The sequence below is a fragment of the Amblyomma maculatum genome, chromosome 3 (assembly GCF_055883805.1).
Source record: "Amblyomma maculatum isolate TAMU_Amacu chromosome 3, ASM5588380v1, whole genome shotgun sequence".
In the NCBI taxonomy this organism is placed as follows: Eukaryota; Metazoa; Arthropoda; class Arachnida; order Ixodida; family Ixodidae; genus Amblyomma; species Amblyomma maculatum.
In genome coordinates, this window is record NC_139346.1 from 130,219,455 (window position 1) to 130,240,476 (window position 21,022).

Below are 21,022 nucleotides of genomic sequence, written 5' to 3' on the forward strand. Positions count from 1 at the left end.
GGCACTCTGAGATGTGTCCTTCAGAAGTTTGGCGCTTTGGGTCAGAGTCGTACTCAAACAGCCATCTTTCGTCACCAGTAATGACACTTTCCAATAAATAAGCTTCAATTTCAAGGTTCAAATAAGGTCCAAAAGTTCGCTCGTGATCCGCACTCGGTTGTTCTTGTGGTCGTCAATCAACAATTTGGAAATCAGCTTGGTGCACATACACTTTCCGCATGTTGAAATTGAAGCCTACGATGTCGTGCGCGTGGTTTTCGGAATACTTATAGTCTCTGTTATTATCCGCAACACTAATTCGACGGTCGCTGTTCAAAATGTTGCGAACCCGTAACACAAAATTTTGTCATTTTTGCTCGTTGATGGCAGTCTAGAGCAGGATTCATTGTCGATGTCTTGCAAACCCGCCTTAAAGGCCTTAACCACATTGAAACTGGGAATATGACAAAGCAGAATATCCTTATGCTTGCTGAATCATATGGTATAGGTGTCGGCAAGACACTAATTTTATCCCAGAAATTGATCACGTATCGTTGCTCGGCGTGGATTCCATCACAAGTCATCACAAGGGCACTTTCAGTAGGTGCACGGAAACAGCGCTCCTGACGCTCCCAAAGATTAGAGCAGACCGTTCAAGTTCAAGTTCAAGACTGCGGTAGGCAGTGATGAAAAGTTGAGTGCCCTGCCGCTTGACTGACCCAACCATTCTGAGCAGGGTAGGGCCGACAGCAGTGCCCCCCCCCCCCCCCAAATGAAAGTGTTACTTTCCGGAATCACCCTGTAGTTAGTTTCCTTTTCGTATTTCACCTTAAGTAATACAGTTTTTCATTGCAATCTGCGGCTATAGAAATGCTGTGGTAACAGCTTTAGAGGACGCTTCCTTTCAGCACAAGCCCCGCGATGATTCGAAGAGGAGGAAGAAGTACAAGTTCTGCGAGTGTTAATTCTGGCCATTTTTTTTTTTTTTTTGCAAATTCTAGTTAAACACCCATCTTTATATAAATACTGCACTCCTTGACCGTATAAATTTAGTATTCGAAATGTACCCTGGTCAATCCCCCACTGTGGGTATGTGTAATTTTGGCTGAGGACATCATCATAATCATCAATCCCCCACTGTAGGTATGTGCCATATCAACTGACGGAGAAGAAGAAGAAAAGTGTTGTGTGCTGGACGCCCTTGATCTGGTCTCCGCTGCAGTAATGCTTCACAAGCCTTCCGCCAAGAAGGGGCCCGATGAGGAAGTGACCCAGGAGCAAGGAGCCAGCGCTTCCGGCTCTGGGGCACCGATATCCGCTGAGGGTGCCTCTGGTCCAGGTGTCGCGCCTACGGGTGGGCTGGCCGGATCGACGAACTCAAGCGAAGACCCTAGGGCCCTGGTCGATGTGCGTGGTTCGGGCGCCGAGAAGACGTCTGCGGTCGTCAATGGCTCTGCCGTGGCACAAGTGACCAAAGATGGAGGAGGAGGGAAGAATGTGGAGATCTTAGCCAAAGCTGGTGGCTTATATACCTCGATAGTCAAGGAAGACGCCGCTGGCCGTAATGTCACCAGTTCGGCCACTCCCGGCAACGACAAAAAGAAGGGAAAAAGGAAGTCAATGGTATTGACTGGTGCTTCTGTCTCGGCTCCGTCGCAGCATCCTGTGGATACTATTGGGCTTGATATCGCACATCCGGCCCCGAGCAGAACGTCTAAGACTAAAGCGACCAGAAACCCTCCACGGAGCGTGACAAAAGCGCGTCTGTCGACTGGAAGGATTCCGAAGAAGCCGCCTGAAGAGTCTAATACATTGGGCAATCCGAGTTGCCTGATAGCTGTGGCTAACATTTCTGACCAGGAAGCTCCTAAATCGGTCGCAGTAAGCCCACCAGAGAAGGCGACCATAGACCCCACCGTCTTGGCCAATAGTGGCTCGGGAATGCTGATAAGCCACGAGAAAGCTTCAGGCAGCATCGTCAAAACCAAAGAAAGCCTCCCTGCAGCCACCGCTCTCGAAGACGCAGTTACGCGTAGTGGAATAGCCATTATTACTAGCGAAGACGTTGCAAGCCTAGGCACTTTACATCCCCATATCATCGGTTCTGGTAGAGCCCGCTCTGGAGCGGCCAATCCCGACGCCGGAAATGCCCCCTCAAACACCGAAGCCTGCAGTCCGTTCAGCATCGATACGGCTACCATCGTCTGCTCTGAGTCTATGGGGAACCCTATGGCGCCTCTATCTCTAGTACGTAAACAATTTGTTCTGCCGGTCCCAGCTTCTTTCTCCCATAAACTCTGGCGCTCGCAAACACATGGCTACAGAGGTTGTATCGGCTGCAGTAAGCCTCGTTTTCGTATATAGCTGCCACATGTACCATCTTTCCGGCAAAAACAAAATTGATAATTGCTCGCAAATTTGTTTTCATAGCCTCCTTGCCGCTCGTATAGGGGGCCTCAATAACATCGCCGCCATCCGGAGGGACGCGGCACTACGGAGGCACCCTATCGCTCGGATAGTTTTGAGTGCCACTGATGGCCAGCTTGTTTCCTTGAGAAGACACTCTGGTGTTAAGGCGCTGTGGTAAAAACGCGAAGGCACGCAGGTCTCATTCAAACTTGTGCAGTTCAGCCTTGTGCCTTAATTCACGAGCGGCTGTGCCTCACACAAGGTGGTCGGCTGATATTGTGTGGGATCAAATTACTCCCAAAAACCTGAATAATGGCAGCATTATGTTACCCTAGCATTACAATGCTCATAAAATTCCACCTCAAGCTTCTCCTTAAGCTACGATCCCAGCTCCGGCTACGCTGTGAGCTCAGGGATAGCTTTTTGTGACGGGCTGTGAATGCCATGAGTGCGTCATAAGCTTCAAAGCCTTTGAAGTTCCTTCATGCGCGTGAGAATTCTCGATTTTCGTCAACGGGTCGTGGGTGCCTGATGAGGTAACTATATAGGGTTCTTAGGCGACTATAAAGAGGGGCGCAGTTCGCACTGTAACAAATGCAAAGCTAAGTTTAAACATCACCATTACGCACTCTGTAGATGTCGACACATGTGGTCGTCAATCGCAAGTTGTGCCCGCTGCAGCTATGAATAAACATTTTTTTTTTTGCCTCATTAGTGCCGTAAGCAGGAAGCGATACAAAAAGTGTCACGTGATTTCGTCTGAAAATTGTGACGCAGCCGTTCTTTGCGTTGCATTCAGGGCAGTTGCATAACCGTTCCGCTTTCCATTTAGCATCCATGTGCTAGTCAAGTTGGGGGCTATAGTTTGCGATAGGGATTATAACCGATGATAACGTATCTTCTGTTGCATGTTAATCGTTAAAGGCATCCGCCGAGCACCTGCCTAGCGCTCTGAGTTCCCGGGAAGTAAATACTTCCGAAAGGTGAATTTGGCCAATGCCTGCCTCTCGACCCCTATCTTCGATCAGCGCTATTCAATTATGGTAGAGCAAGAACATGAACCTTTATTCCAGTGGCAAACTGGAAACGTTCGCTGCATGTGAGACTTTTTTTTTTTTTGCTCGTTTGTTTAGCTGCACCTCACGGTTTCACCGTCTTCGTGCGGTTATCATTAGGAGAACCAGCTCCGGTACGATTACAATACTGTGCCATTAAACACGGATGTCGTGGTGTTCTCCACCCGATACAGATTTCGAGAAAGCTTAAAAGCAATGCTAAAGAATTGATTTCACAAAATTGAGGCACGTATAAGCGCGTTTCCACGATGGCCAGTCTACAAGCTTCGTGCGCCTCCCGTTTCGCCACAACAGGCTTCGCCGGAGTCCGTTATCTCGCCGAACGACGACACGTGCCCGTTACCGGTCGGTTCCCCGATGGCCGAGATCTCTGCGCTTCTGCGCACCGGAACCGATTCGGTGGTGGTGTCGATCCAAGGTAAGCATGCAGAGAAGGGGTCGAAAGGACGAGTGGCTCGTTAGTGAGCACATTTGAGAGAATCTACCAGCCGCTAAATCCGAAGAAAGGTGGATCTAGATGCACTGTGTGTGAACTTAAAGGGCCCCTGAAATGATGTATACTTGCGGAATATGCTAATGCATGAAATCCAGAGAACGTCCTTAAGAGTCATATTTGAAAGCTTCGAGTGGAGCGTATAACTTGACAATAGTTTTTAAAAAAGTGCTCTTGACGACCGATTGGTACGGCAAATCTCCGCGCACAACGCGCGCAAACCTCCCATGCGACGTCACTAGGGCTTGTTGGGCGCGCCCGCTCATTGGTCGCTCCCAAGTTACGCTGGCGAGACGGGGCGTAGTGGGGGCCGTTACAACTTGTTTACTTCATTTTTTGTTGCGGAAGCAACACTACGCTAGTCGCTGAACTATTTCGCGGAGCCCCCGATTAATCAAGCTGCGCATGCGCGAGGAGCGAGTGACGTCACACGGAGCACGTCTGGAGAGCCGCGTTGGAGCCGCCGCCGACTCCTCCTCGGCGCGGTGACTCAGAGGTGCCGCCGCCGCCGCCACATTTACCGCAGATATTGCTTCTCGGAATGATCATTGGCCAAACCACAGCCATTTTTTTCTTGAGCGCCGGCGTGGGCTAAGTTGAGGGGAGAGAAGAGGAGCATCATTTTCGATCGCCCGTATCTTCAAGTGTTAATAAAGGTCGCTCAAAGAGCTCAGTTGCGTGGACGATTGATGGTATGCCTACTGCTGATGCCCGTTTTCTAGTTTTCGTAAATAAGTTTTCGCGGGCCATTTAAGTAGGTAATTTACTAGAAAATCTTTTAATGAAAAACAAAACAAAAAATGCAAGATAATGTCACAGGTGGCATCCGAACGTACGACCTTCGCCTGTCGAATACAGCGCTCCGTACTTCAACTGACCTGCGGCGGCTACTGTAGTCGTATGTTGCATGGCACGGGGCACAATTATGCTTATTCCTCGAAAGCTAAGCTTCATCCACGTTTTTGTCGCTGCACTAGCCGAGCCAAATACGAAACCTGAGCTTCTCTGCCTGGCTTTGCTACGCAGTATGAAGTTTCGCGTTTCCTCTAGATAAGTACAAAAAAGCAACTTTATGGCGAGAGTGGCTACTGTCCTGAGCTCATCTTAAGAATCAAGCGCCTCTTTCCAAGTTCATATTAAACATTAAGAAAATGTTCTTTTTTAATCGCTTGAAGCTGGGGAGCTTAAAAATGTTTATGCTTATAACATTCAAGATCAACTTTCTATTTCTCTGTTGGATGAGATTATTGGGAAGCAAAATATTAGCTGTATATTTGGAATCTGCACATATAAGGGCGAAATCTTGCTATTGGACGTCGAATCATGAAAGGCTTGATAAATATTTGGAATACATATTCAAATGAAATGTATATTCCTTACGCATACTGTCCTAATGAGAAAGTCTCGTGCGTCTTTGCATTACTCAAGAAGATTCCCCAATAAAAGTAAATTCTTTTCTACGTAAATTCAGCGAGGCTTCACTAATACATCTGTCTTCTTTTTTCTGTATCCAGAACGCCTCTAATATTTCGCGCGCCATCTTATACCGACTCTTCCCTAAAATATTAAGCGTGCTAAACAACGGCTCACGCTTGCACTTCTGACAGTGCAGGGGTAAATTTGACCCCTTCCCATTTTCTATGGACTTCTCATGTTCCCTTATTCTATCATTGATGCGTCTTCCAGTCTGACCTATATATACTTTACCACACGTCAGTGGAATCCCGTAAATCACTCCCACCACAGATGCAATAAAACTCTTTACATGCTTCTTATCGCATTGTGCTTTCTTTCTCCTCCCTGTTAATGCACACAACCCTCACTGAGTTTACATCGAAATGAATTTACTTTTATTGAGGAATCTTCTTGAGTAATGGAAAGAATCGAGTTTATTATCGGGCCTAAAGCTGATATTCTTAGACACCTCTCGTGCATCTTGTATACTCGTTTTATCTTGGCCTGAAAACAATAGATTTGCATGCCTGACATAGCGAACTAGGACTCTCGGGGGACCAGTCCCTGCTGATGAGCAGGGACGGGACTCACAACTTGTTCTCGTGGGCGCAGGGGTCGTCGACGATCGAACAAGCACGGCGGAGCCGGCTACGACTACCAGCCCGACTCAGCCTTCGACAGCCGGACGCAGGAGTTCGCGACATTCGCGACATTCGCATTTAATGAAATTCGGACTATCCGGGCGGCGCTTAACTGCACAAGAAGCCGCGGAGAAGCTGCAAGAGATGGTAAGTCGCTTTCAATGCAAAAAGAAAGTCATAATTCATTGAGCATTTTCGGAAGACGTGTACCGTACACGAGAGCTGTCTTGAGAAGCGATACGATCGGAATCGAATGCGAACGCTGTATGTGCGGGCCTGCGTCACACCGTAAGAAGATAGCACGAGAGCGCTGTGCGTCTGGTTATGGATCGCGCTAGTTTCCCGCTACACATAACAGCAAAAAGCATAGCGCACAGTTCGTCGGTGACGTTCGATCGTGTTCGATTTCTGCCCATTTACCACGATGACCTTTTCATCTGCCACGGTCATCACTTGAGCAGAAACCACGAAGTGGTCCGTAGAACGCAATACCTAGTGCGCGATAACTTTTCTTGGAAGTGAGCCAACACTGCAGAGTCGAAACATGCCCTCAATTGATATGCAGAGAAATAATCTTTACGGTCACAGTAATAGTTTCTTCCCAATACTCAGTTCCCATTATATCGCTAATAAATGTCATTTAAGACCTATTTTTGGCATTACTGCATATTTTGAACTTCAGAAATTCGCAGCCATCGAAAATAATTTCTCCGATAACACGTAAGCGTAATTCAAGCCATGGCTGGGCTAAATAACCGACGCACTTTATGCGTACCACTGCCTCCAGTCCGGTCGTGCTCAAGCACGTCCGGTTGCAACGAAGCTTGCTTAGACGACGTCACCAACGGCAAAGCGAAGCTAACGGACAACAAAGTGCAGGTTGTCGTTTGTGGTTCTTGTAGGGCATTATTTCTAAAATAATGGCATCTGTCGACAGGTGCAAGGTGAACGAGGGTCGCCATCGGCCTCTATTCCTTCGCCGCCACCTTTATATGCAGCGCCCCAGTAACACTATCTGCGAACCTGGCCCTGTCCACCAGCGTGAGGCCAGGAGTCCGGCTGGCCTTCAGCCCTGCGACTAAAGATTGGCGCAGTTGGATTGGTGGTTTAGTTACAGCTTAGAGAAAAAGAGAAAGAAGTGAGGGTGTGACGACAGCCAAAAGAACGTGAGAGGGATCGCCAACGAAAAGGGCAGGCACGGATGAGGTGTCAGATTGCAACAGAGAAAATCAAAAGAGGAGATAAGATGAGCGCGGTTTGTTGTTTTATTACAGATAGATAGATAGATATATATTTTAATGGCAACAGGAGATGTCTGCCTAGTGGTAAGCCTAGCATGCTACTCCTGATGAGGGTTGAGGGATGAGGGTGACAGATTGTGGGAGGGGAAGGGGAAATAAATGAGAAAAAAAAGAGAATCGGTGTCGCACACTTTCACACGCACATAAGCACACACAGATGAGTTTTAAAGGGTATTGATCAACCCTGTGTCCTTAAGAAAAGTTAACTTTCACACGCACATAATCACACACAGATGAGTTTTAAAGGGTATTAATCAACCCTGTGTCCTTCAGAAAAGTTAGTAAGGCCTTGGTAGCCCTCGCAGCAGACGATCCGTCGCACCAAGGACCCAGGACATGTTCAAGGCGCAAGGTTGTTTCTTTAGGTAAGCTTAAATTATCGCGCAGTGTCCTGCGATGTGCAGTAAACCGTTGACAGGAGGTTACCAAATGTTCAAAATTTTCACACACATCACATGTAGAGCACAGAGGCCTGCTCGCTATGCCTATTTTATGTAGGAAGTAGTTTGTGTATGACACATTTAAGCGGATTCTGTGTAGACAGTTTCGATGCCACCTGTTCAAATTGTGAGGAATTCGAAAGACGCAAGTGGGATCTATTCGGTGTAGAGGTCGATATTGATGGCTCGGGTCACACCACAGAGAGCGTTGCAATCGCCACGATTCAGTTGCTACAAGTCTTGCTGCATCTCTTCGTGAGAATGGTATTGAAATTGTCCTTGTGGAATCTTTTAGTTCTTTTGCAGCGGCGTCTGCGAGGTCGTTGCCCGCGATGCCGCAGTGAGCAGGTAACCACTGTAGCACAATGCTGAGACTCAGGTCATAGGCCTCTGTGTGTAGCTTATTTATGTCAATGACGAGCTCTTCCTGAATTCTTGATGATTTAAGCAATTGTAGTGCAGCGCGACAATCGCTGAAGATAACCCATGCTGCAGGGCGTTGTTGTAGAATATATATAATTGCTTCTCTCAGAGCTGTTAACTCAGTAGTCACAGCTGAAGTGCGATGACTGAGTGTTGCCGAGATTGTGGTGTGCATTGATGGTATCCACACGCCGATGGATGAAGAAATAGCTGTGACAGAGCCATCAGTATAGATGTGGCAATGATGACTGTAGCGTGCACAGATGTGCTCAAGGGTGAAGTATTTAAGTGCGGGTCCTGGGGTGTGGGCTTTTCTTTTGATGCCAGGTATAGTTGTCGAAATTTGCCATGAAGCAAACCTCCATGGTGGGAAAGATGACAGTACTGCACGTTGATATTGCGCAGGCAGTAGATTGGAGAGTGATGTCATGCTTTGCTCTGAAAACGGGTGGGTAGGTTCACGTGCAAAGCGCAGCTGGGCGCGAAGCAGCTCCTGCGGTATCAGCACGGTTACAGATAGACGTCTGCTCTCCGCCAGAGTGCCCACTGTGGAAGTGTTTTTTGGAAGACCAAGGCACACTTTCAAAGCTTTGGCCTGCATGGCTTCAAGTAGTTTAATGCTTGACTGCGAGAGGCCTTGAAGAACAGGGAGGCTATAACGCAGAAGACCTTCACAAAGTGCTCCATAAAGCCGTAATAAGGAATCGGTAGAGCAGCCTCTTCTGGTCGTTGAGAGCATACGGAATATAGATACGTTACAGATACGTTTTATTACAGGTGCCACACTTGTAGAGTAGGACACCCGCCGGCAGGGATTATAGGCTCTCGGGTGTTCGGGATGGCCGTCGTACCCGAGTACGAACCCGGCCGCGTTCCCATGGGGGTGAAACACAAAAGGTGCCCGAGTGCTATGTGATTTCAATCTACGTATCCCTCGCTACAGCCACCTAGCTCTCCCCCCCCCCCCCCCTTTTTTTTTTTTTCTTCACATCCACCTTGCTTCCTTCCTAACGGCGCAGTTGAGGCGTGTACCGAGAGGCACACACGGCGCCGGTCATTTCCTGAAGACAAATTTTCAGTTACTCGTTTTTTAAGCGTTCCTTGACTGGGCACGTGACAGCAATCAATGGGGATGTAGCGCCTACGTCACGGCTGCTTATTTCCGCGCCACCTCCACTAGTTTCAATTGTATATTTATTTTGTTCGTTCTTGTCGGCGGCAGGGCATTTCGGGTGAGATGTGGGGCTTGATTGGTGCTGGAGACAGAAGCAACTTTAATTGAAAAACACAGATAAACGTCTTCAAAGTCGCAAGTGAAGTTATTTAGGATCGCAGTGTCGTTGGCGACCAATCCTGCTCTCGAGATAAGCTGTTTTTTCTCGAGAGCTGTGGGACAGACGAGCCTCGCAAAAATCGGGCATGGGGTTAGGTTTGGGCGTGTACCATTCGGTTGGTGAGCCTCAGAGGAGGTGATAAAAGATAAGCTGTTCTCCGTAAGTAGAACAGGCAAACGAAGACGACTGGGTATACGATGAGTCACGGGCCATATGTAAAAGTTGAGGAAATAACAGTCTCTACTATTCCACACTCTGAGGCGTTTTGCCTCGACAGGCCTTTTTGCAGGGGGAGCAGTGCGCAGTGGTTAATGTTTTAGAGTCGTAAGACGTCCATGTTGAAAAGTGGCTCAGGGAGGCTTGCACTACAATGGGCTGCTTCATCTGGGTCGTCATATATGTACTGTCTGAGGTGATATAGAGAGCTATCGGGCTGTCGCGTTTATGCTTTCGTTTCAATGGATGGTTGCATGGCCCGTAATTCGAGCCTTAATTACATATAATGCTGTCTGGCGAAGTGACGAGAGTGCGAAATTTTTGTGAGTGGGAGTGCAGCACAGGGTATTTAAATGCACGATCGTCATGAAAAAGCAAGGCGCTTCGCAAGCCTGTCATAACCGTGATTTCTCGGTTCTCTGACAATTGGCTTACTTACATTGTTTTTTCTCCCTATCGCTCATCTCCTTGATTTCGTTTACCGCTTCCTCACTATCCCTTTATTTCCGCCCCCCCCCCCCCCTCCAGTTCAGGGGCTTCACATATCAGATGGCAGAATACCAGGGCTGGCAAACACACTTTCTTTCCTTTTGGATATATATATATATATATATATATATTAAAATAACCCCATGATACTAATAGTATTTGGAATATGGAACTCCAGCACTACAGCAAGAGCAATGAATCCTTCCTTGAATACCGCTGCATGCTGTGCGCACAAAGAAGCTGCGATCGCGATGCCGATGGTATATTGTTCCCGCTGTGTTTAAGACAAGTCAAAGAGTTCAGTGTTGAGGATTCGGAGATCACATCCGCCGTTTCCAAGTGCCCGCAACTAGCGTTTCGACGTGGGCTACTGGTTGAACCGCATGGGTGGTAGGGTGTATATTCTCAAGTATACGGGCCCTGAAACAACAGTCCGCAGGAGAGCGCCGATTGGAGCATAACAACTGTTAAGGGAATCAGGTGATAAATTTCAACCGAAAGTGCCAAGTCCAGCTGGTCCTGCATGGTGTTGCGAAGGCGCCAGAGTTCTGCAGAGCGAATTAAATACACTTGTTCGCACATGGTTTTCCCTGTACCATGCAGTCATTCTTTTCTGAATACGGTTGCCTAGCGCTGTCTTATACGCTGTTCGTGTAAGCGATTTTACTGTTTTGTGTTCAACTTGCGTGAGCTTGATACGGGAGATGACAAGTTAGGGGGCTGTAGTAGGGTGGCTAGAAGCTGTAGAGAGTCGCTGTGTCAGGCTTTGGATGGCGTCGGTATCCTTCAGGCCCAAAAAACGCTTGATAGCGCTTCTCAACGTTTGCTATATTGCTTTATTTGGTTTGTGGGCAGGGTAAAGGTATACTTGCATTTGCCATTTTATTCGACTTGGAATATTAGAACTACACAGTGGGACTGGCCGCGTAAGCTGCTAGTAATGACAGGAAGTGTTTATGAAGGAAAAACAAGGGGGAGCAAATACTTCACTTAATTATTTAATACTTTAACTCTGCCTGTCTAAGCAAGTGGCGCTGTGCGCGTAAAGACCGTGGTGTTGGCTCGACGGGCTGCTCAGATGCGAGGACAACTAGGGCGTGACAGTACTCAAGAGGACCGGTGAAGGAAACGAGCTCTGATTGGTATCTCTGCCCAAAAGCTGTATCGGAGCTGACCGGATCTCCGCGAGCTCAGATGTGGCCGTTCGATCTCGCAGAAGCGATCTGATATAGATATACAAGTGGGGTCCGTAGATGGGGTGAGCAGGGTCGGCTGGGATGAGCTCGTTGGATACGTTATCAAGCGGTCCCTTTAGGTAACACTAATTAGCGCTAAAATATTAAGCATCAGTGTCAGTACGCGGTCTTATATAAGCCTTGATGCGTCGACCACTTTATTTGGAGCACAATGGTTGCGTGTATACTGTGTCGTTACCCATACAAGGTGTCGGAAAATAAGACTGCCTGCTTGCTCTACGTGAAAACTGAGATACACCACAATACAGTGATGTACTGCATTACTTTCGTCATGCCAGACGTCAAGGAGATTGGCTGAAGGTGGCTGAGACGCTTGAATGGCTTCGGAATTAGTGTGATCTTAATAATAATAATAATAATAATAATAATAATAATAATAATAATAATAATAATAATAATAATAATAATAATAATAATAATAATAATAATAATAATAATAATAATAATAATTGGTTCACAGCAAGGGAAAGGCGCAGTATCTGTCACACTTGCTATGTGGACACCTGAACCGCGCCATAAGGGAAGGGATGAAGGTAGGAGTGAAAGTGGAAAGAGGGAAAGGGGAGCCGTAGTGGAGTGCTACGGAGTAATTTCGACCACCTGGGGATCTTTAACGGGCGCTGACATCGCACAGCACGCGGACGCCACTTCGTTTCGCCTTCATCGAAACGCAGCCGCCGGTCAAAGTGTGATCTTGGCGTGTTGCAAATCACGACAGCTGTGCTTTCTGTGTGTTGCACGTACCAGTTGTCAGCCCGGCTCTTATACGGTACTTCTCCGCCGCGTGTGTGTTAGCGGACACTCACTGATGAGGTACAGCAGATTTTTTGAGTGTCGCAAGAATTCTGAAGTCAACAGCCCAACACTTGGAACGAGGTTCAGCACACCGATGCGTCCGTTCGAGTCTCTCTCTCTCTCGACTCCCGCCGCCACTCGCCGCGCTCCTCTCCCCCTCCCTCTCCTTTTCTCTCCTCTCTTTCCTTCTCTGGGGAAGGTGTCGGCGGTGGTGCGCCCGACTACTGTGCCGGAGTATCCGGGTTCGAACCCGACCTCGGCGGCTGCGTTTCGATGGAGGCGAAACGAAGAGGCGTCGTGTGCTTTGCGATGTCAGCGCACGTTAAAGATCCCCAGGTGGTCGAAATTACTCCGTAGCCCTCCACTACGGCTTCCCTTTCTCTCTTTCCACCTTCACTCCCACCTTCCTTCCTTCCTTCCCTTACGGCGCGGTTGATGTATCCACAGAAAACAAGAGAGACAGTTACCGCGCCTTTCCGATCCAAAAAAAAGATCAATAAATTAATCAATCGGCGGTGGATGGCGTTGTAGCCTCCGAGTGTGTGAGCGGCCTGGTCATTAAACGCCATCTGGCTGACACGTGCACTGAGGAAGCGCGTTCTGTCCGACTGGTGGAAGAGGCGTTTGCGGCAGGAAGACAGTGCTCTTTGAACCTCATAATCGCAAGCGATGTTTGCGGCCGAGCTCCCGCCCAGGCAGATATCACACGTAATTCGCGTGGTCTACAACCCACAAATAAACTCGACTCCTCAAGCCGGATAGGGTTGCCGAAGGCAGCCTCAGCGGCGCCCCATAAAAGTTTTCATGGGGTGAGAAATGGGAAAGAGTGGGAACGTGGGCCAATATTCGCAATCTTCACCGCCGATTCAGACTCCGCGGTCACACCGCGTCTTGCCGCCGGAAAGGATAAAAGTGGGTAAATTAGAAAAGAAAAGAAATCGCAGGAACTGCGCGGAATTCGAGCAAGCATGACGGAGGTGGTCTTTAAACATGACCAGAGCCAACGGTCGTACGAAGAGCGAATTCATTGTGGCATGCTCCGTCTACAATGAGTGCTGCAAAACGTGCTGCCTACCGCATAAGCTTATAGTTTTTTATTTTTTATTGCCTGGTCTTGACACAAGAACAAAATCAACACAAATCACTTAAATGCTATTTACATACGCTATTTACATATGACACACTAACATTCACACATACACAACAAAGGCTCTGGCCTTGAGAGCCACTCGGGAGGTTCTGTTGTAGCTTTCTGGGTTGCCAAATACATGTCCACTCTTTCCCGAAACTAAATTCTGGCAGGCCGTGCATCTTTATCGCAATGGTAATCCGCCATTCTTGAGCGCCATATACAGTGGACGCCCATGAGTATAATTAAATCAAATGGTACCCCATCTTCACCTTCAACGCATAAGTACCGGATGCCATGCGGGTCTAGCGGAAAATCTATCATTAGCGTTCTTTGCAATACATCCCAAAAATATACTCCTTCCCAACAGTGTAAAAAAACATGGTCTATGGTTTCTGGCTTCCTCCATATTAAGCAGTGTGATCCCCAGGGTATGAATTAATCCCTTTTTCACCAAAAATGTTTTAACCGGCAAGGTTCTGGTGTGCAATTTCAAAAAGAAGGCTTTTGCTCCTGGCGTCATCTGCATTCTTTTTACCCTTTTTAAAACTTCTGCACCTGGGCCTCTATCGTACAAAGCCCTGTACAAAGGCACAGGGAACATAATGTCACACAATGCACGATACAATTTCTTTCGTTTTACTGTAGACAAATAATCACTTGAAAGCCGAGCTGAAAGGAACCGAACACTTGCTACGACTTCTCTATAAAAGCCCTTAATCCCTGCGGAAAAATCTTCCGTTGAAACAACGTACCCCGGTAGCAGCCGCCTCAGTCCGACTTGGCATACGGTGCGTAAGAACGAGTCGGTCGTGTCTCTAAAAAAAAAAAAAATAAAAAATAAAAAATAAAAAATAAACGACTGACCAGCTGTCACAAAAACAGGTGGCCCAATCCTAGCCCACCATCGTTTACTCGTCTGAACAAGTTAGTCCAGCTGCAGCGCTCCCATTCAGATGCCCAGCCAAATACAGCAAAATTCTTGTGCAGTTTCTGAATATTTAACCGAGAACAGTGCAACACCTGCATAAAATACCAGAGCTTACTGATAAAGAACAAATTGCAAACTGTGGCCCTTGCAAAAATAGATAGGTTGGTCCCTCTCCACTTTTAAGCCTTGTCCTTTATCTCTTTAGCCTGTTCTCTCCAATACTGTTCACTGTCACGGTAAGCCATAAGCGGAACTCCCAAGTACCTATCTGGTGTCGTCGTCCAAGGCACACTGGCAAACCGTTCAGGCGCAGATGGTCGCCTTCCATGCCAAAGTCCGAGGCATTTCGACCAGTTAACTCCACTACCGGTGACGCGACTTAATTCGCGCAAACACTTCACAGCTTGGCATATGCCCCCCTCATCATCAGTAAAAACAGCGATGTCGTCTGTATACGCTAACAGCTTTACTTCGGCTGCTTGTACATTGAATCCCTGAATGTTATTATTCTTGAGTATTTTCAAACAAAGGGTCCCTGTATAGATACAAAATAAAAGAGGGCTGAGGGGACAGCCCTGGCGTACGGAACGCTGTACACTGATGGGGTCCCCTAATCATTTATTAACAATCAATCTCGTCGTGCAGCTCCGGTACGCCAAAGCCACGCCCTCACGGACAACAGAACCGACATTAACGTGGTCTAAAATGGCAAGCAACAGTTCGTGATCGACACAGTGAAATGCCTTTGCTAAGTCTATCTGGAGAAAGGCCACCCAACCATTACTGTCATCACAATATTCTAATACACTGCGCGCCTTATGGATATGGATATTGGTGAAAATGGAGCGCCCTTTGATCCCACATGTCTGATGAGGCCCAACTATGTCTCTAATCACGGTCTGCAACCTTCGCCCTAGAACCTTCATAAAAATTGTGTACTCCACGTTTGTGAGCGCTATTGGCCGGTATGCAGTAACCAGTCTTAACTTACTTATTTCATTTCTTTTCAGAATGAGAACAGTGTGGGACGACCCATATGAGGGAGGAAGAGCCTTTTCTTTGAAGGCTTCGTTAAATATTACAGTTAGAACAAGGGCTATTTCGTGTTTAAGTACTTTATTAAAAAGTCGCACTGAACCCGTCCGGTCCAGGGGATTTGCCGGGGTTTAATTTATCAATTGCGTGCTCCACTTCCGTTTCTGTTATGTCCAGTTCTAATCTGTCTTTTGTTTCGGCGTCGAGACGCGATAGCTCAGCTAGAAACTCATCCTTAAATGTAATAACATCTACCGGGTGCGATGCGAAGAGCGCCTGGTAATGTTCGAGAAACGCTGTTTTGATATGATTGATGTCTGTTGATAATGCCCCTCCCCATTCTATTTATTCGATGTGATTCCTTTTGGCACGGGCATTTTCTAAACCGAGCGCTCTTTTCGTTGCCGCTTAGCCTGCAGCCGTGTCTTCGGCCCTTGCCCTAACCAGCGCTCCCCGGTAACGTTGTTCCTCAATTAGTTCTAGCTTTTTTTTGGTTTTCCTTATGTCCGCCATCCATTCATCCGGTGCTCGGCTCTCCTGTTTTACAATTTTATGAAGCAGTGTCCTTAACTGCACTTCATTTTGTTTCTCTTCGTGACTTATAATAGCAGATCTTTCAGTTGCTTTAATTTTAAAGGCTTCTTTACAGAGCTCCCACTGCTTGCAAATCTTCATGTTTTTTTGCGGATCTATTTCAAGTGCCGCCGCCGCTTGTCAATGAACTTCGAACGTGCGATTGCATACGGTTGAAGCTGCGGTAGCTCAGTGGCATAGTGTTCTGCACGTGAGCCGAAGTACCGTGTGAAAGCGGCAGCGGCGGCCACGTTTAGATGGAAAAGAGAAGCTAAGGGTGCCTGTGAACATTAAGATATCAGTGCACACTTAAGATTCTCTGGTCTGAATTAATTCGGAACCCTCCCCTACACCGTCACTCCTTACCTTAGTCGCGTCGGAATATTGAACCCCACATGTAATGGGGGTGGTAAAACATTTATTGTGGGAACCAGGGTACATTACAAGGGTTGAGGTGGTTCCTGATCCCGGCTGGTGTCTGTCAGGCCGTGCCTGGCAGCGACCACTTCAGATTCGTCCAAGCTGCACCCAGGTTACACATTTCAGGTTATGTAAACGGCCAGATAAGTTACTTTAAATTCGTTAGCAATAAAAGCCCTTTAAATAACACACGAGAAAGCCACCTGGCCCTGGCCGCCGTCGGCACTTGGCATACAGGAGACGGGAAAATCTACTCTCTGCACTTCTAAGGAAGCGAAGGTCGCTTAAGAGCCTTTCCATCCTAAATGAAGTGCCTGTGAAGTTGAAAATGATGAATAAAGACCAACAATTACTCTCAGAAGAGTTGTTCACCAGTTTGCTCAGTCATGCTTAGCTAGGAACCTTTGGCAAGGACATACACGGCAAATATTGCAAACAAAAATGAAGAAAAGGTAATGACTATAATATAAGCTAATAAAAGCAAAGACAACATGTTAGTGCAGTGTAACCGCATAATAATAGCTAAGTGCCTCGTAATTTTAATTCCTCATTTCAGCTGTTTACATTTTCTTTTTCAGTTCCAGGTCACCCCTAACGTTCACGATACAGGCTCCAGACGTCATCAGAAGAGAACAGCGACCATTATCCTGGTGTTTCTCTTTGCGTCCGCGGCTTTGCTATTGTACCTGCTGGCTATGCACAAGGGTGGCGATGTCAGGATCAGCGAACGGTTCTGCACCAGCCGCGGATGCCTTCGACACGCCGGTATTATGGGTCTAAGCACGTCAGCGAACAAAGAGAGTCCTTGCGAACATTTTGGGCGATTCATCTGCTCAACATGGCGGACCCGCCATGAACGCGACAACGTGCGCAGGCGCTTCACGCAAAGTGTGACGGAGGATGCCATTATGGACCACATTGTTAGCGTTGAAAAGTTCGTTAGCCCTTTCAGTCTACCGATCACAGAGCGACCAGTTCACCTGATGGATCGCTGTTTAAAGAACCGCCCCCCGGATGACAAAAAAGGATTAAAGACCCTATTGAACTTCATGCACGATAGTGGCTTCGGATTTCCATCTACTGATTTTGAGAGGAGTGATTATTCCAGGCCACTTCGGGCGATGATGGACCTTGCAAGTAAGTGGACTCTACCGCTATGGTTCTATGTGGACCTAGTACTCCCTAAGGACGAATCATCGAACCGGACCATCACGTTGAGCCATTCAGTCTTGGCCTACTTCTGGGACAAACTACAAGATACCCTTATGGTGTACGAGGAAGTGTATTTAATCTACGCACATACCATCACGTCCATCATCTACAAGGGTAGCATCGAAAAACACTTTCAGGATTTCATACAAGGTTCGAAATTTATGCAAAAGTACATCTTCGGGAACCTCAGCTCAGCTGTCAGAAAGACGCTTCCCAGCCCCATTTGGATTAAGATTAAACAACTACCGCATTTTGTGAACAACACCTCAGTTGAACATTGGCTTGAGGCTCTGCGACCGTTGTGGATAACTGACCCACCGATCACCGAAGAGGATACAGTTTACGTCCAAGACAGAGACCTTCTCATCGCCATGAATACGCTATTTACAGCTTACACGGCAGAGGACGTTTATCTGCACATCAACTGGTGGTTCGTGCAAAGTATTGGCGCCATCACAAGCAATGCACTTTTCGAAAATATTCGTAAAGACCCAGAGCGCGGTCCTTTCTTTCAGAAGATAATTTGCGCCATCCAAGTAATACTAAATTATAACATCATTTTGGCTAGCGAAAACCGAGCCAGTCTTTCTGCCTCAGAACGCGCCGCGGTCATGGCTCCCATCATCAACGTCCACACCGTCGCCGTCTCCAAAGTCAGCTCTGCCATGAGCGCCAAGCTGGCTCTCCTTCTCGAGGATATGCAACCCGTAATTTGGCCCGCCGATCCATACGCTGGAGAGGAGCAGCTGCGGCGTCTTTACGGCAACCAGACGAGCAACATGACCATATCAAACTTCTTCGAGCTCTGGCTGTCCAGAGCAAACGGATACCAGCAATCGCGAGCGCTTCTGGACTTGCGGTCGACTGAAGCCACCATCTTTAGGGAGGATAGATCGGCTATTTCCTCGCATCACGTCATCTCTGGTGCAGTGTCCTTGTCTTTAGCAGTGCTTAAGTCTCCGTTTTACTATCCCAGCGTGACAAGCGCCATAATTTACGGTGGAATTGGCTTCGCCTATGCCGCTGAGCTAGTTCGCGCACTGAACAGTATTTCTGTGCTTCTGGATGGGCACGACATTATCGCGCCATCTGGGACGAACTTCTCGCATTCTTTCATTTGGGTGCCATACTCATGCCCAGGGATGAATGCAACGGACGTGTTCCCGAAGTATGTGGCGTTGGAACTGGCGTATTCAACGTACCTAAAGTTCCGGAGGGACGAGGAGGACGTTCGTCTTGTGAATGCGAAACATTACAGTCCCGCGCAGATTTTCTTCGCTACCGTATGCTACGTTATGTGCGACATGGCGTCGGGTGCCGACGAGTGCGATGCTTCCATGAGACTCTTTCCGGCATTTGGAGATGCTTTCTCCTGCCCATTGCGGAATGAAAAGTGTGCCATTTTGTCCTAGGTTATGTGTGCATGCTTCGATGTTTTCTTTTTTTTATCGATACATGAACTCAATATGGATAGAAATACGCGATTGTTTTGAGTGGAGTTATTGCTATTAGTCAGTCTAAAGTAATGCATTTTATATGCTCTTGAACCTTTCTAATCAAGTAAAAGCTAATTTGATTCTACCTCGTCATGGCAAACTAGTTAAGTACTGCATTTTATTGTATGTTTTCGTTGTGCTTTTTCGCGAGCTAGTGCCGTGGAGATACCATCTTGCCTTATTCATTCACAATAATTTCAAGTTGCGTAATGATAGTGTTGGCTCCTGGATGGTCTATGGAGCGTTACTCCGCCCTCGTAATATTTTGAGCATGTAGTAGTTTCGTGGGAGTCGTTGCATCCCCTAATTATATTTCTCGGTTCTATCTGCTTTTGCATGAATGCTACAAACCTACTGACGCTCTACCACTGCCACAACCTCAACTTTGCTCCATATGTGGTCGAACGAGAGCCTTATGATTTTTACCTTTTATTGAGCGTTGTTCTACTTGTTATTTCACTCTTGTACGTGCTCTTGTTTTCTTCTCTCAAAGCTCTTAATTCTAACCGGTGTGCTTCCATGGGATACCGAAGTGGCCAGCATTTTTCCTGCACTCATGACGCGCTATACGCACATGTTTCACTTGTACCAACCAGGCACACTGATTGTAAATTTTCACAGTGATGATCTTGCCTCTTATATTATTTAATCTCTATTTTAATGACTTCCCCAGTGCCGTCACAGATTCACACATTTATCAATGCGCAAATAACACCTTGCTTTTGAAGATTCACACGAACTGGACCCAGAATAATGGATCCTTTTTTGCACAGTTGCGGATGAATCTCATATTCGTACTACCCCAGCACATGTGCCCCGTCAGTAAAATGTGCGTATATATAAGGACAGATATATCCTGGAATACACCCATGGATTACCTGTGCAAGAAGCCTACAAGCGCCGTCACATATGCTTTCTTATTACATGATCTGAAGGCCTACACCTCGGCATCAAATGACCGGAACCACCTTCGCGCAGCTATTGTGTCAATAACCGATTTCGATTTTTTTCGCCAGTCACTGTCTGCATTTTTGTTTCGTGATTCGATTTAGTTTTCTTCACAAGTAACCCGTTTATTCTTTTTTTCCTTCCCTTTTTTTTTATCACGATAAGTTTTGCTCATGTTTCTACTGTGTAGTTTATTGCTGAAAAATTTTGTACTGCTTTCTTTATGGTATCAACAGTTTTGCTAATGTTTGTATTGTGTTCTAGTGCAACGTTGAGTTTGATTTCTAAAACTGTCATTTTTTGTTTCTTACGATTTATGTAACCCCATTCCCCTTTACAACGCGCAGGCGATTGAGGGCAAGGAAAATAAATTTGTTACTAGAATTAAATGTGCAAGTCAGTTTGCTTTGCCATGACTGAATAAAACAATACGTGAATGGCAACTTTATGGCAGCTGGAAGAAGAAAATATAATAAATCAATTTTTTGAAATGAACATATACACCTATAGTATTTTGCTGCGTGTTTTGTTCTTTACAATGATGCGCACGACACTACTGTACCTTGGTCACCCAGGGGTGTTCGCCTGCGACCACGAAACATATATAACCGAATTTCTTCCCTCGTCTGTTTCGGAATTGTTTTAAAAGCCTAGCGGTGGCTATGGCGTGAAACTTCCATGAAGACCACGTGATGGATAAAAAAAATGTTTGAGGCGTTTAAGTACCTACTAATAAGTGCTCATTGGCCGCGTTTGACCTAATATGTTTATTTTACACTCATTTATTTTCATTCTGTTTGCGACGGTAACGCATATTTTATTTAATAGCACTAGAACAGGCGCATGTACCCGAAGGGACGCATCCATAAATGGCTTGTCGTGGAAGAAAGCACGACTTCCACACGAAAGAAAGAATGGCGAATACGACGACCGCCCTGGCCTCTTACGGCCCTTACTCACTATTCGTGTGT

The 21,022-nt window shown here is 46.9% G+C and overlaps 1 protein-coding gene across 1 annotated transcript in view; it reads left to right on the forward strand.

Annotated features, from left to right (window-relative positions):
- LOC146196023 (uncharacterized) overlaps positions 1 to 20,190 on the forward strand; it is a 29,760-nt gene extending 9,570 nt beyond the window's left edge. The window contains exons 2-3 of the mRNA XM_084598022.1: positions 6,025 to 6,200; positions 16,974 to 20,190. Of these exons, the coding sequence (XP_084454148.1) occupies positions 6,135 to 6,200; positions 16,974 to 19,019 (2,112 nt within the window). The 5' untranslated portion in view covers positions 6,025 to 6,134 and the 3' untranslated portion in view covers positions 19,020 to 20,190. The remainder of the gene's footprint in view (positions 1 to 6,024; positions 6,201 to 16,973) is intronic.
- Positions 20,191 to 21,022: the final 832 nt, after the last annotated feature.